At 52.7% G+C, this 15,407-nt stretch overlaps 1 protein-coding gene across 2 annotated transcripts; it reads left to right on the top strand.

Moving 5' to 3' along the window:
- Positions 1–1,416: 1,416 nt before the first annotated feature.
- On the top strand, positions 1,417–15,081 carry RASGRP4 (RAS guanyl releasing protein 4). Of its 2 annotated transcripts, none has more exons than XM_043894927.1 (17): positions 1,417–1,564; positions 4,422–4,606; positions 5,008–5,113; positions 5,236–5,298; positions 5,917–6,048; positions 6,136–6,289; positions 7,710–7,883; positions 9,075–9,191; positions 10,005–10,280; positions 12,022–12,102; positions 12,182–12,286; positions 12,522–12,640; positions 12,751–12,895; positions 13,993–14,029; positions 14,131–14,265; positions 14,389–14,501; positions 14,879–15,081. In XM_043894927.1, exons 1-17 carry the CDS (start codon positions 1,542–1,544, stop codon positions 14,933–14,935), a joined length of 2,022 nt encoding a protein of 673 aa, XP_043750862.1. In that variant the 5' UTR covers positions 1,417–1,541; the 3' UTR covers positions 14,936–15,081. The 2 variants fall into 2 exon arrangements, with proteins under 2 accessions (XP_043750862.1, XP_043750866.1); XM_043894931.1 differs by lacking the exon at positions 1,417–1,564 and adding an exon at positions 4,832–4,901 and having other exon boundaries at positions 4,442–4,606.
- Positions 15,082–15,407: the final 326 nt, after the last annotated feature.

Raw genomic sequence — 15,407 nt, 5'->3', positions numbered from 1 at the left:
CCTTGGTGGTCCAATAGCTAGAACTCTGCACTCCCTATGCAGGGGCCTGGGTTCAATCCCCAGTCAGGGGACTAGATTCCATATGCCTCAACCTAGGACCTGGTGCAGCCAAATAAATAAATATTTTTAAAAATAGACTTATATGAGAGCTTTGGTTGAATGGACTCACTTACTAGTTTTGGCAGAATCATACTGCAACTACTACTCCACTCCCGGGTATCTACACTACAGAACTATGCACTGCTTCGTTCACCAAAAGACAGGGGATGGAATGGTCACAGAAACATTATTCACAGCAGCCCCAAACTGGAAACAACTAAAATGTCCATGACAGAAAAACCGGTCAATAGATCATGAACTAATCACATGATGGAAGACTATACAGCAACCAAAATAATGAGCTACAACTAAATATAATACAGAAGAATCACAAAGACACCGGGTTAAACGAAGGAAGCCAGACACAATAGTTGATTCAGTTTATATATATAGCTCAAAACCAGGCAAAACCTCTTGGCTAGAAATTAGGCTGCTGGTAACACAAGGGGGCTTATGGGAAACAGAAACATTCCCTCTCTTGATTTGTGTCACATGGACATGTCCAGTTTGTCACCGTTCAGCAACCTAAACACTTATGATTTGACTCTTTTTCGTACTTCCATTTAAAAATATGTCAAGCATGACACATTTAGGTAAACGAAAAAAAAAGCACACATACTCAAAAGAAAAGTCTGTTTCTATGAGCATGTTTCTATGTATTTAAACAAACTTGAGGCCAACAGGTCAGATGAAAGCCAACCATGTGTCAGCCCTGCCTAAGAGGGACAGTGGGATGGGATGAGGGCTCCCAGGGGGTTAGCTTCCATTTGCAATGTTTTGATAATAACAGTCTTTAAGATTGTGTGAGAATTAAATGAGTTAATACAAGCCCTTACAACAGTGTGAGGCATACAGTAGGTGCTACATGAGGTTCTCTTACAATAAAAGGAATAGAGTGAAAATGTTTTCTGGGGGCATAAATGGCATTAAAACTAAGCTAGAAATAAAAGAAACAGAAGAAGAAATATACAAAATACCATGTCTTGTGACTTTCCAAACTTCTGTGCATTGTTAGACCTAAGTATGTCCTTACAGAAATACAGACTTTTCTTTCCAGTGTGTGTACATAAATGTGTCATATTAGGCATATTTTCTTTGAAAAGGGCTTTTATTGAAGCATGACAGTGACCGAACAGAGAATCACGGGTCTGGAGATCGAAAGATGGGGGAGATAGAGCCCGCCGGGTGATTGGGGGTGGGGGCCGGCAGCACCGGAAACCTCAGCCTGAAGGGATCCCCAAGTGGGGGGAGGGGGGACCTTTGGTCTCTCCCCAGCCTCTTCCTTCCCCCTGGCCTGGGGCTGGGTGGGGAGGGGCAGTTCCTCTTTCCTTCCCAAGCGCCGAGGAGGCCCCAGCTCCCAAGGGGCTAAGAAGCTGGAGCAGTGGTGAGGGGGGAGGAGCTGAGCCTCACTCTTATAAGACCCCCTCCCCCCGCCAGGAAGCATGAACAGGAAAGACAGCAAGAGGTGAGAGGACCCTCCCCAAGGAGACCGGGAGCTCCCTAAGCGCCTGGGTCTCTCTCGGGCTGCAGGGGAGGGTCGGGGAGGTTCTGACGAGGGCGGGCACGGTCGAGCTCCTCTCGCAGCCGCTGCAGAAGCAGGGGGCGCCAGGTGGAAAGATGCTTCGGGGTGTCCAGAGAAAGTTCAGGCTGGGGCTGTTGGCTCGGGCGGCTGTGTCTTATCCTTGCTCTGCTGGAATTCGAGCTGCTCGGAGCCCGTTCTCCCCCGCACCCTTCACGCCCTTCAATCATCCTGGCTCCCTAGGCTGGGTGTCTCTGTCCTCCCCGGGGGTTTTCTTGGCTGCCCGCTGGACTGGAAACTCCAGACTCCTGCAGGGCCCTACCCTAGGGGAGGGGAGTGTGCCAAGGGGCAAGGCGGCTTCCCTGCCTCTTAAGCGACTCCTGGCTGTCCCCTGATGCAACGACGGGGGAGGTGGGGGGCAACAGTCCGAAGGTAAGGGCCTAGCAGCTGGTTATGCCCGCAGGTTCTAGAATAGGCTTCCTATAACCTGGACAAACTTGCCCTCCTGTTCTCACAGGGGCAATGGTGGCTGCATCCCTAGCTGGGGCAGCTTCCCCTTTCTCCCCCGGCTTGTCTCTGATGGCAAAAGGTCCCCTCCCCTATAATATCCAGGAGTTTAGTGGTGGAGACCTGGCTGCCTCATTCTCTAGCTGTGTGACCCTAGGTCAGTCACTTGCCCACTCTGTGCCTCAGTTTCTTCTTCAGTCAGTAGAGCAATCGTAGCCCCTCTTCAGACGGACTCATAAGCCCTCGGTGGTACAGCCTAGACCTGTGGTTCTCAAGCATGGGCACACGTCAGAGCCACCTGGAGGCCTTCTAAAACACAGGCTTCTGGGCTCACCTCCAAGGTTTCTGACGTCGTAGGTCTGAGGTGGGGCCTGAGAATTTCTATTTATGTCAAGTTCCCAGGTAATGCTGTTGGGATTGGACCTCCTTTGAAAATCTCTGGTCTGAAGATAGGTGTTTACCTCCCTGCCCGGTACACAGTGGGTGCTCAGTAATGCCAGCTGTTACTTGACAACATTCAGTACTGATTTTCTGAGCCCTCAGGATGCTCCAGGGACATAGCAGTGCCCTTGTTATGGGGGTCTCCCAATTTCTGTTTACCCCCATCCCCCCAGCCTGGCTTTCAGTCTGCTCCATCACATTCTCTCTCTGTGTCTCAAATCTAACTTTCCCACCCCTGGCCACTTAACAGCCTCAGCAAACTTAATCCCTTATTTAGCACTTTTGAAGAGCAGGGCATTGAATGTTCATAATAAATTCCTGGGAAAGGTCCCAAGATGACTTTCATTTTTCACATGAGGAAACTGAGGTCTGAAGAAATGATGTCATTAACATAAAGTTACACAGCCAGCACAAATTCCTCCAACCCAGTTTTTTGGGTTTTGTTTTGTTTTTTTTTTTTTTGGCCTCAAGGCATGTGGGAGGTTAGTTTCCTAACCAGGGATTGAACTTGTGCTCCTGGCAGTGTAAGCACAGAGACAACTGCTGGACCACCAGGGAAGTCCCCCAGCCCAGTTTTATCTGACTCCTGTGGAAGCCAAGGCTTTCTGCCTGGATTCTGCTCCCTCCTTCCTTCACCACCCCTGTCTCCCCATTACCCTCGTTCCCCAACTAGAACAGGAGCCTCAGGGAGGCGAAGGGCAGAGTGAGGGCTATTTTTAAACTTCTTGAAGCTGCCTCAGCCCGAGGGACCACGCCCAGCTCTGAAGAGCCCTGGTGAGGCCACATTGCACCCGTATCTTCTCTCCAGGCTCCAAATCTAGAGACCCAGGCTCATAGCTGAGATTCCAGTCCTGCTGAAAGGCTGACTTGGGGAAGGGGGTCTGTCACCTTAGTGGGGATCACGGAGAGGGGGAGAAGAGAGAAATGAAATCTCAGGGGTCTGCTTCCCTCCTGAGGGCTCAGGGGACAAGGGGTGGGTGTTGGAAGGCAAAGGGGAATTCTTTTTTCTGTTTTTTTTTTTTTTCCCAATTTTTTAAATTCAATAATTTTAATTAATTTATTTATTTTCAGCTGCACTGGGTCTTCATTGCTTTTTTGCTTCAGCTTTCTCTAGTTGTGGCGAGCAGGGGGGCTACCCTTCATTGGGGTGCTCGGGCTTCTCATTGTAGTGGCTTCTCTTGTTGCAGAACCCAGGCTGTAGGCGCATAGGCTTCAGTGGTTGTGGTACACAGGCTTAGTTGCTCCATGGCATGTGGAATCTTCCTGGTCTAGGGATCAAACTCATGTCCCCTGCATTGGCAGGTGGATTCTTATCCATTGAGCCAACAGGGAAGCCCTGCAAAGAGGAATTCTGAGGAGCAGCCCTGAAGGCAGAACCTTCCATGATTCCCCCTAGGTAGAACAAGAATAGTTCTGGGGGTCTTCTCTCCATGATTCCCTGGGAGGTCTGGAGTAACCCATCTGCCAGCAGGAAGTCTCTTTCATGAGGTCTTGGGACCACACAGTCAAGGGGAATTTGGGGGCAGTGGCTGGTGGAGAAGAGTTCTTATGATTCCTGATGGGTCCTTACTAGTCCTGGGGGGGTCTTCTCCCATGATTCCCTGGGGGGGGCAATCAGGGTACCCTTAGGGGTTTTCCCCCTGGTTCCCTTGGAGTTTGCCTGTAGGAGATGGCTCCCATGATCTGGAGTACTGGGGTTTTCTCCTATGGATCCAATGCAGGTCAGGACTAATGCCAGCCCCTTGCCTTTAGGAAGCTTCTCCCAGGATGCCTTGGGGCTTTGGGGTCGAGAAAAATGTTGGGGGTCTGCCTGAAGGAAGGGACTCCCATGAATCCCCAGGGGATGTTCCCACAGGAAATCCCACCAGGAATGCCCAGGCAAGACAGGGGGGCGGGGCCGGCCCCGACAGGCCCGCCGCCACAAGACATGCCCCAGCCCCCGGGAAATCAGCAAGGTCATGGCTTCCATGGCTCTGGGCATGCTGAACGAGGGCGGCTGCAGCGAAGATGAGCTGCTGGAGAAATGCATTCAGTCCTTTGGTGAGTCTCCCCCGTCCCTGGCCAGCCTCCCCCAAGTCTGAGCTTGAGCCAAGCACCCACCTCTCTCCGGGCTCAATTTGAGGGGTACAAAAACAGGAGCAGGAGTATGTGGAATGAATCTCAATAGTAGGAACACAAGAGATACCTGTGTTTCATTTTCCTGACCTGCATGGACGGGGCGGCAGGGTGGGGGTGGGGGGATCTGACTCTTATTTCCATCTTCAGCATGACTTGCCAGGCACGATGTTGGTCCATGCACAGTCCAGACGAGGAAACTGGAGCACAAGGAGGCCAGGTTGTGTGCCCGAGCTCACAGACGGAGTCACTGGTAGAACTGGGGTTTGAACCAGGATGTCCACCAGGGGCCATTCTGACCCAGAGTCCCCTTCTCCTGCCTGCAGACTCGGCTGGCAGCCTGCGCCGCGGGGACCACGTTCTCAACATGGCACTTGCCATGCACAGCTGGGTGCTGCCTTCTGCCCACTTTGCTGCCCGTCTGCTGACCTTATATCCTCCCAGGGCCATAAGCAGTGGGTGGAGGGCGGAGGACAGAGACGTGAGAGCCTGTGGGGACGGGGTGAGCAGTTAGCCCTGAGATGCTGGATGACCGAGCCTTGACCGGAACTCAAGTACCAAGAGGCCACAGGGAGCACGCAGGAGCGGAGACGGCTGCAGATCTGTCACCTGGTCAGGTAGGCCTGGGCCAAGACTCCACGCCCATGATGACCCAGGAGCTTCACCCTGCTGCCAACCCCCAAAAAAGCACTTTCCAGAGACTATGCAGTTCTACTCCCCTACATCCCACTTCTGAGAACCCCCTAGCTTGTTTCCTAAAACCTCCCAGTTCTCCTCCTTAGAACCCTCACCTCTTAGAGACCCCTGACAAGATCCTATGGACCCTACCCCCAAGACCTCCAGCTCAGATTCCTGAAATTCCTGAAACCTCCCATGTACCCACCTAGCTTCTAAGATTCCGCTCACCCTGTTACCCCAAAATCTCACCCCATAGGCCCCCAACCTAGTTCCTGAGACCCACCCCCACTATTGTGCTTTCAAACCACTTCCCAGAGATTGCCCAGTCTATCCTCCACAGATCCCTCAGCCTGTGCTAAGAGGCCCCCAGGCCTACTCCCAGAGCTCCTCCCAGCCTGGTGCCTCTCTGAACCCTGGCCTTCCAGAGACCCACCTGTACATATTCAGAGTCACCACCCCCAAGCCCAGCACCTAGAGATCCCTCAGCGCGAGACCCCTTACAGAGACCTGCGTCCCTCCCCCCAGCCCCATCCCACCACCTCTAAACCACCCCCCAGGTACTGGCTGACCCAACACCCTGAGATGATGCACCAGGACCCCCAGTTAGAAGAGGTTATAGGCCGCTTCTGGGCCACTGTGGAGCAGGAGGGTAACTCAGCCCAGCAGAGCCTAGGAGACTTCTCCAGTCGGTGAGTCAGGCCCTTCCCCTCCCCACCGACACCCCGACACCTCCCACCCTGAGTCCCTCTAATACCCTGCCTCTTTTTGCCCCCCAGGCTGAGCCCGGGTGGCCCAGGCCCCCCACACCCCATGAGCAGCCCAGGCCTGGGCAAGAAGCGCAAAGTGTCCTTGCTTTTCGACCACCTGGAGACTGAGGAGCTGGCAGAGCACCTCACTTACCTGGAGTTCCGGTCCTTCCAGGCTATCACAGTAAGGACCCCTCCCCTCCCAACTGGAGATGGCTTAGGGTGGGGCGGGGCTGGGCTGGAGCCAGGCAGGACTGAGAGGACCCAAACTGTCAAACTTGGGTGCTAGAGGGTACAGGAAAATGAGTTAAGCTGGCTGAGTACAGAGCCCCCAGGGTTCACATCCCATCAGCGCCTTCCTACCTGTGTGACTTTGAATTAGTTTCTCAGCCTCTCTGGGACTCAGTTTTCTCATGTGTGAAAAGGAGGTCATAATATTTCATTGGCTCGTTGGGGAAATTAAATTAATATGTCCATTTAAAAATGCTCATCACAGGGGACTTCTCTGGTGGTCCAGTGGCTAAGACTCTGCTTTCAATTCAGGGGGCTCAGGTTCGATCCTTGGTCAGGAAACTAGATCTCACATGCCGCAACTAAGAACCAGTGCAGCCAAATAAATATTTTTAAAAGGCTTGTCACAGTGCCTGGCACATAGTAAATGCTCAAAATATTTTTATTAATTGTTCATTTATTTGAGAAGAATTTAAATACGCTGTGCTTCGACCTGTTTTCTGAAAAAGGGGGACTTAGTTCCTGCCTCATAGGTACCTGGTGGCTCAGATGGTAAAGAATCCACCTGCAGAGCAGGAGACCTGGGTTCGATCCGTGGGTAGGGAATTTCCCCTGGTGAAGGGAACCACAACCCACTCCAGTATCCTTGCCTGGAGAATCCCATGGGCAGAGGAGCCTGGCGGGCTACAGTCCATGGAGTTGCAAAGAGTTGGACACAACTGAGCAACTAACACTCATTTTCATAGAATCAGTGCCTGATCCAGAGTAAATGCCATCCAGTTGAATATTTGAAATTGGCATCGTTTGACATATTTTACCTACTCAAATGATCATTTAAAATGCTTCAAACTATATATGTATTTAGTTATTGCCATCTTGACATCATTTTGAGGGCAGGTGGGGATCTGGTTCCTTAATGTGAAAATCTCCTGACTGTACACTGCAGTGGATGTGGGTATGTAATGTTGACCCCTTGTGCAGAACAAATAGCAGTTAGTTCTGTATCCTCTTCTGTACACAAGTCAGGTATACTGTTGAGGGCAATATACTGGGTTCCCATTGTGACTTGGGCCTGTGTGACCCTGGGCAAATTACTAAGCCTCTCTGTGCCTCAGTGACCTCATCTGTAAAATGGGAATAGTATATATAGTATTCATTCATATAGTATTCAATTCATCAATTTGTAAGGCTATGACAGAGGGCTCAGAATAGTGCCCAGCTTTCCTTAAACGTTTCTCCTCAGATGAGAGGGGACCATGTTGACATGTGATGGCCTGGCTAGGACATCAGAGGTCGTGACTGTTTGGTGTATGGGCGTGTGAGGGGTAGGGCCTGAGCGCCAGGGCCCACCCTGACGCCCACCTCTCCCCCAGCCCCAGGACCTGCGGGACTACGTTTTGCAGGGCTCTGTGCGGGGCTGCCCGACCCTGGAGGGCTCCGTAGGTCTCAGCAACAGCGTGTCCCGCTGGGTGCAGGTCATGGTGCTGAGCCGTCCGGGGCCCGCACAGCGAGCGCAGGTGCTGGACAAGTTCATCCACGTGGCACAGGTGAGGCCCGCCTTCTGCACACCTGCCCCGCGGGGCTCTCGGGCTGTGACGTCACCATCTCCGGGCCCCGCCCTGCCGCCTCTCGTCCCACCCTGGCCATGCCCCAAGAGGCCTCAGTCCCATCGTTCCAACTCAGGACTGTGATGGCACTTCTTCCCTGGCCTTGATTTCACCACGCAAACCCGCAAGGGCCCCACTCCTTGGTCCCAGACGTGGCAGGTGACGACGTTCGTCCTGACTCCGTCACCCAAGCCCTATGCCCAAATATTCTGTCGCCAGGACAACGGAAGAGGAGGCTCTTTCTTGCCTCCACCTTTGCCTCATCCCCTGCCTGGGTCCGTAGGCCCCAGCTGCCCCTTCAGGGCAGTGACATCATCCGGCCCCATCACTGCAGGTCTCCCTAGGCCCCGCCGCGCCCCCCCCCCCCCCCCCCCCCTTCTCCCCTCCCCCCTCCTCCTAGGTTCCCTCCCTGCTGGAGAAAAGGGAAGCCCTCCTTCCCCCAGCTGGCCGCGCCCCCTTGCGTACTTCCTCGCAGACCACGCCCTTCCTCTGGCGTCTTTCCTCGTCTTGCTTCCCCTCCTTGGCTTAGAGGTTCTGGCCTCTACCTGGGGTCTCCTCAGTCTGAGAATCTTATTTCTCCCTGGCCCCACCTTCTCCCCCCAGCGACCTCCACTCTTAAACTTGAAAAAGGGGAGGATGAGGCTATTGCTCCTGATGACTGGCTGACCCCGCACCTGTCTCTCATCTACCTGATCCCTCCGTATCACTCTAGCCCCATTCACCTCTGCCCGGCCCCTAACTCCCGCCCAGAGCACAGGCCTTCTTGCCCTTCTTCACCTGACTCCCAGGGCAGAGACCGCCTACTTGCCTGACACCCTCACATCTCTCTGAGTCCTCCAAGCCTGACACAGACCTGTTGAGTCCCCAAACCGGTCCAATTCCCCATACTCGCCTGACTCCCCCCACTTATCTGACTTCACATTAGTCATCTGCATGACTCCTGGGTAATGCCCACATACCTGCTTGCGGCCCACCCCTGCCTGACACATCTCACCTGTCTGATGCCTACATGGCACCCCTCCCCACATGCTTAAGACTTCATCTCAGCTGGGGGGATGCTGTCACTTGAACCCCCAATTTATCTGTCCTCCGTGTGGTACCCACCACTTCTGCATCACCTTCTCTCCCTAGAGGCTCCTCCAGCTGCACAATTTCAACACGCTGATGGCAGTCACAGGCGGCCTCTGTCATAGTGCCATCTCCAGACTCAAGGACTCCCATGCCCACCTGAGCCCTGACAGCACCAAGGTGAACCCTCGCTGCCCTCCCCAAAGTTCCAGTGATCAATTACCCTGAACCCCCACACTTTTCCCAACCCCCTCCACCCCTTCCCAGGAGCCCTGGAGCCACCTAGAGACCTTGCTTCTCCAAATCCGACAGACCCCAGGCTTTGTCCTCCTCTGTCACTCTTCCTCCCTCTTCACCCATGGTGCTGACCTCTCTCTACTGAGTGTCTGGTCCTGAGCGGCACTGGAGGGAGACAGATAAGAGATGCTAGCAGAGAACTTGCAGTCTAGGGGGAGAGTGAAATGATGCCCCTAGGGATACCAACATTTGGGCCACCCATGGGAGGAGCATGGGTTGGGGGTGTCCTGAAAGTGTCTTTTTTTTTTTTTTTTTGAAAGTGTCTTAAGGAGAGTGCGTCATCCATGAGTCTGGTGTGTGGCTGAGGTCAGGACATGGCAGGATATTAGGCTAGAGATGCCCCAGGGTGGGGGGCAGGGAGGATCCTGTTGTCTTTTGCAAGTTCAGCTAAGGTGTCTGGCCTTTATCTAGAGGGCAGTGGGGAGTTAGGAAAGATGACAGCACCCATGATCAGAGTTGGGTTTTTGAAAAATCACTCTGGCCTGGGGAATGGGAGATAGTGGGGCCTTTCTGAGATGGGGACCCAAGAAAAAGAGCAGTCTGATAGTGCTGAAGCCAGTGTGGGACATGGAGGGGCTTGGGGAGAGTTCCAGGATGCCACTGCGCCCCTGGGGGTCCAGAGGCTGATGGGTACTCCCCTTCAGGGAGCTGGGGGAACAGAGCCAGCCTCCCCCATTCCATGCCCCTCCCACACAGGCCCTGCTGGAGCTGACAGAGCTCCTGGCGGCCCACAACAACTACGCCCGTTACCGCCGCACCTGGGCTGGCTGCACAGCTTTCCGGCTGCCTGTTCTGGGAGTGCACCTCAAGGATCTGGTGGCCCTGAACGAGGCGCAGCCTGACAGGTTGCCTGACGGCCGCCTGCACCTGCCCAAACTCAACAGTCTCTACCTGCGGCTGCAGGAGTTGGCAGCCCTGCAGCGACAGGAACCCCCGGGCAGTGCCAGTGAGGACCTTCTGCACCTGCTCACGGTGAGCTGCCCTGAGCTGCCGCGGCTGAGCTCCCAAGACTGCACCTGTAGGGCCCTGAGATTTAGGGTCCTGGTGGATGAGGGTCAGGACAGAATAGTAGAATAGCACTGGAATGCATGAGCTTTGAAGCCAGAACTTGTAAGTTTTGTTTTTGTTTTCTCCTGTGTGATCTCAGGCAAGTCACTTAATTCCTCAGCCTCAGTTTCCTTAACTGCACAATGGGAATGCTAATAGGACCTACTTCAGAGAGTGAGTGAAAAGAATCAATAATATAACTCATGTAAATATCACTCATATAGTTCACACAAAGTACTTAAACTAGTATCTGGAACACAGTGAGCTCTATATAAGTAATGCATTTTGGGGGACTTCCCTGATGGTCCACTGGCTAAGACTACAAGCTCCCAATGCAGGAGGGCCCAGGTTCGATCCCTGGTCAGGGAACTAGATCCCACATGCTGCAACTAAGAGTTTGCATGCCACAACTAAAGATCCCACATGCCACAACTAAGACCTGGCACAGCCAAATAAATAAATTTTTTAAAATGTGTTTTTCCCCCAATTCGCCAAGGAACTCAAACTTCCATTGATCTGAGCGCCAGCATTGCTTTGGGCTTTTGTACTCCTAAACTTCAAGGTTCTGGGCTTCTCACACCAACAGATCAAAATTCCAAGCTATAACATATTCAGGAATCTAAGCAAAAAGATAATAAGTTATTAATCATTTTCTGTGTGCCAGACACCATGTTAAACAGTACCCAGAGAGCACTTCATTCCATCCTCACACCCCTACAAGGAAGGGATCTTTATTTACCCATTCTACAGACTGGGAAACTGAGGCCCACAGAGGTAAGGCCATTCACCTCCTGTCCTACAGCAGGCCAGCTTCAGAACATGAGTGTTAACATATGTTAACCATCACACTATGTCCCAAGACTGCGAGTGTGCAGTTCTGGCTACATTTTATTTTACATAGATAGATAGGAAGATAGAGGATTTCTTTCTAAAGAGCAATAAATTGACAGAGACTGGGATTTGGAGGACCATGTAGTCAAAGACTGAAAAGTTGACTTTCAGATCCTAAGTCAGGACCACCAGCAAATTGAAAATCTGGGGCTCCTTCTTTGAAATTATTGAGAATTTTAAGAGGGTGACAGCAGGGCCTTAAATGAACCGAAGGCCCTTCTACGTGTGGGGCCTGCCTCTGAAGCTGGTCCTGTCCTCTGATGATTGATGCCTAAGCTGCTATGCTTTGCTGGCTCTGAGGCCATCAGCCCAAATATTTATTGAGCACCAGCTGTGAGCCAGGCATTGCTTTAGGCACTTAGGCTCACAGCAGTGTGTGCATCAGGAAAAAAAAAAAATTGCTGTCTTGTGGGGCTGACTTCCTTGTGGGGGAGATAGCCAGTGAAAAAAGTAAATAAGTAAATCATATGGTCTTTTAGATAATAGGTGCTATAGAGAAAACTAAAGCAGAAACAGACAATGGAAAGTGATAGAGGATAGAATTTAGGCAATTCTAAATAGGATCAAAAAAACCTCAATGAGAAGATGGTGTTTCTGGACTAGGAGGCCAGCAGTATGGAGAGTGAATGGGGCCTCAGTGGGAGAAAGGACCATGGGGGTCCCAGGAGAGAGGGGTTTTGGAAAGAGGAGGAGATTGGGGGTCCGGGCAGTCCTAGCTTGCAGGGAGGAGGATGGAGACAAGGAGGGTCCTTATTAACATCCTGCCCATCCCCAGCTTTCCCTGGATCTCTTCTACACGGAGGACGAGATCTATGAGCTTTCCTATGCCCGGGAGCCCCGCTGTCCCAAGAGTCTGGTGAGACCCCAGCCCTGACCTCTGACCTCCAGCCCAAGCCTCTGCCCTGACTAACTGTGCCCATTTGTCCCTGCCCCAGCCACCCTCCCCCTTCAAGGCGCCCCTGGTGGTGGAGTGGGCCCCTGGTGTGACGCCCAAGCCTGACACGGTCACTCTGGGTCGGCATGTGGAGCAGCTGGTGGAGGTGAGGAGGAGCCCTGAGCTGGAGGAGGGATCTAAGACTGTGGGGACCCTGGGGACTTCCATGGTGGTCCAGGGGTTATGACTCCACACTGCCAACGCAGGGGGCACGGGTTCGATTCCTGGTCAAGGAACTAAGATTGCACATGCTGTGGGGTGTGGACAGAAGATTAAAAAAATAAGATAATGGTGGGGACCCTGATCTGACCTTACTCTTCCCCTCCCATGCTCCTCCCAAGTCTGTGTTCAAGAACTATGACCCTGATGGCCGCGGCACCATCTCTCAGGAGGACTTTGAGCGACTCTCAGGCAACTTCCCCTTCGCCTGCCACGGGCTTCACCCACCCCCCCGCCAGGGGTAGGTGCTCCCGACTCCTGGGTTCCCGTAAGATGAGGACCTGGGGTAGCCAGGGCTCCTGGGTCGGGGAGAACAGGGCCAGGCCTGCTAAAGTACAGTCTCTCCCCCAGGAGCGGCTCCTTCAGCCGTGAGGAGCTGACAGGATACCTGCTCCGGGCCAGTGCCATTTGCTCCAAGCTGGGCCTGGCCTTCCTGCACACCTTCCAGGAGGTCACCTTCCGCAAGCCCACCTTCTGTGACAGCTGCAGTGGCTTCGTGAGCATTCTGCCCACCGTCACCCTGAGGGACCCCTCCTGGAGCGCCCTAACTATTCACAGCCTGGGCTGGGAAAGCCAACCCTCCCTTGTGCTCACAAGCCCCAAGCCCCAGATAATCCCCATATTCAGGAAAATCCTCCAGCCTCAAATAGTCCCCGTACTTCACAGGGAAGCCTGGTGCTTTAATTCGTGGGGTCACAAAGTCAGAAACAACTGAGCGACTCAACAACAAACACTTCACAGAAATCCTAAATAATGGATATTCCCTACACCCTGGATAATTCTGAAGTCTAGATAATGCCAAAATCCCAATCTCCATCCTGGATAATTGACAAACCCTGGATAATAAGGGCTTTCCAAGTGGCACAATGGTAAAGAATCCACCTGCCAATGCAGGAGTCACTGGAGACACAAGTTCGATCCCTGGGTCGGGAAGATCCCCTGGAGGAGGAAATGGCAACCCACTCCAGTATTCTTGCCTGGGAAATCCCACAGAGGAGTCTGGCAGGCTACAGTCCATGGGGTCAAAAAGAGTCAGATACAACTGAGCATCCACGCACTGGACTGGGTGGGTAGATTATCTGCAAACTGAATCAGGCTCCCAAGTCTCTAGGCCTCAGATGATTCAAACGCTACGATTTCCAAAACCAGTTGGATTTGGAAGTCTGTCCTCCAATCTGTGAAATGGACAGATCTCTCACTCCCAAACCAAGACCGATTCGCAAACCTTGGATTGCTTTCCAAATTCACTTCTTCATTCACTGAATAGACACTGAGCACCTCCACGGTGCTAGGCACAGTTATAGACTCTCGGCGGGGGTGGAAGGGGACAGGCGGAAACAGAACAGACACAACCCCTGCCCATAGGATTTATGTTTTATTAACTCCAGATTTTGTCCGATTCTCATATCATAGGTGACTCTCCAAACTTGAGATAAATTTCCAAAGTCCTTCAGTCTCCCAGACCCCACATAGGCCTCTAGCCTTGGGAACTTCCAAAACCTGGATGGTTTCCTCCAGACAGCCCCTATCCCTACCCCAATCACAGCCCTCCCTGTATTAGCCTAGGTAACCTGTTGTGCTCTCTCTTCCCAGCTTTGGGGTGTCACCAAGCAAGGCTACCGCTGTCGGGGTGAGTGGAGCATCAGTAGAGAAAGGGGATCTAGGACCTGCAAGCTGGAAGAAGGGGAACATGGACTGGGCCTCTGGCACTAACCTCTGACTCTCCCCCAGACTGTGGGCTGTGTTGCCACAGACACTGCAGAGACCAGGTGAAGGTGGAATGTAAGAAGAGGCCAGGGGCCAAGGGCGATGCGAGTCCCCCAGAAGCCCCTGTCCCACCCACTCCAGTTCCCCAGGCCAGCTGTGGTAAGACCCAGGGTGTGACAGTCCTGGGAAGAGGGGCCTGGTGGACGGATGGGGATTCATTCTGCGGTCATGAGGCCTTTCCCATCATACCTACGTCCCTCCCATCTGCACCCCTGCACACAGGCTCCGAGGACCATCTCTCCTACACACTGTCCCTGGAACCTGAGCCTGGGTGCCACGTCCGCCATGCTTGGACCCAGACAGAGGCCCCACACCCCTCCTGGGAACCAGAGACGGTGAGGAGGAACTGCCCCCACCCCCAACTGGATACGGGGAGACCAGCAAGTTGCCTGGGGGACCCAGACAAGACTTGGGGAAGCACAGGGAAGTGAAACGAAGCAAAAGTCCTCAACTGCTTGGGTAGGAGGGTGTAGATAAATGGGTTAATTTTTAATGTTGATAGCAATTTCAGTATGTTGGTGGGGAGGGGAAGGGGTAACCCCTAGTACAAAAGAAAAAGTGAGTTTAGGAAGAAAAACAGAAAGAAAATCAGAAGATGTCAAGAATAAGGCCAAATAGATCAGACACTATTAATAAATAGTGGAGTAAATTCCCCGCAGTGAACCTGAACATCGTACACTCCCCACGTCACCCCATGTTATCCTCCTTCCAGGTCCCTCTGCCAGCGAAGGCCTCACCACCCACCGAGTCCTCCAAGCTGAACTCCTAGATGTTGCCTTGGTCTCGTCTCTTCCCCACTTCCTCCTCCAGAGTCAGTCTCAAGTCCTGTTATTCCGTCTCCTTCCCATCCACACGGCCTCTGTTGAAGCTTCTGTCCTGTCTTACTCCAAAAGAAAGTTATTTTTTTCTTTTGCATCAGAGTGGCTGTTAATTGTATTCCCTTTTCTTGCATGTGATATCCGTGCAGCTCTAAACGTGTTGGATACGTTTAGACCTAGCCTAGGTGGCTCAGTGGTCAAGAATCTACCTGCCAGTGTAGGAGACTGGGGTTGGATCCCCGGGTTGGGAAGATCCCCTGGATGAAGGGAATGGCAGCCCACTCCAGTATTCTTGCCTGGAGAATCCCACGGACAGAGGAGCCTGGCAGGTTATAGTCCATGGGGTTGCCAAGAGTTGGACACGACTGAGTGACTAAATATCATCATCTTGCCAAGTCCTTAAATTCCCATTTTACAGATGAG

This window comes from Cervus elaphus, chromosome 4, assembly GCF_910594005.1.
Source record: "Cervus elaphus chromosome 4, mCerEla1.1, whole genome shotgun sequence".
In the NCBI taxonomy this organism is placed as follows: Eukaryota; Metazoa; Chordata; class Mammalia; order Artiodactyla; family Cervidae; genus Cervus; species Cervus elaphus.
This window is presented reverse-complemented; position numbering and strand designations above follow the sequence as displayed.

Bases quoted from the DNA above. Each gene is read 5' to 3' on its own strand.
- RASGRP4 (XM_043894927.1), top strand. From the start codon at position 1,542: ATGAACAGGAAAGACAGCAAGAG. The intron at 5,114-5,235 runs ATATCCTCCCAG...ACCGGAACTCAA, and splicing joins GCTGCCCGTCTGCTGACCTT to GTACCAAGAGGCCACAGGGA. The intron at 12,641-12,750 runs GTAGGTGCTCCC...TCTCTCCCCCAG, and splicing joins CACCCACCCCCCCGCCAGGG to GAGCGGCTCCTTCAGCCGTG.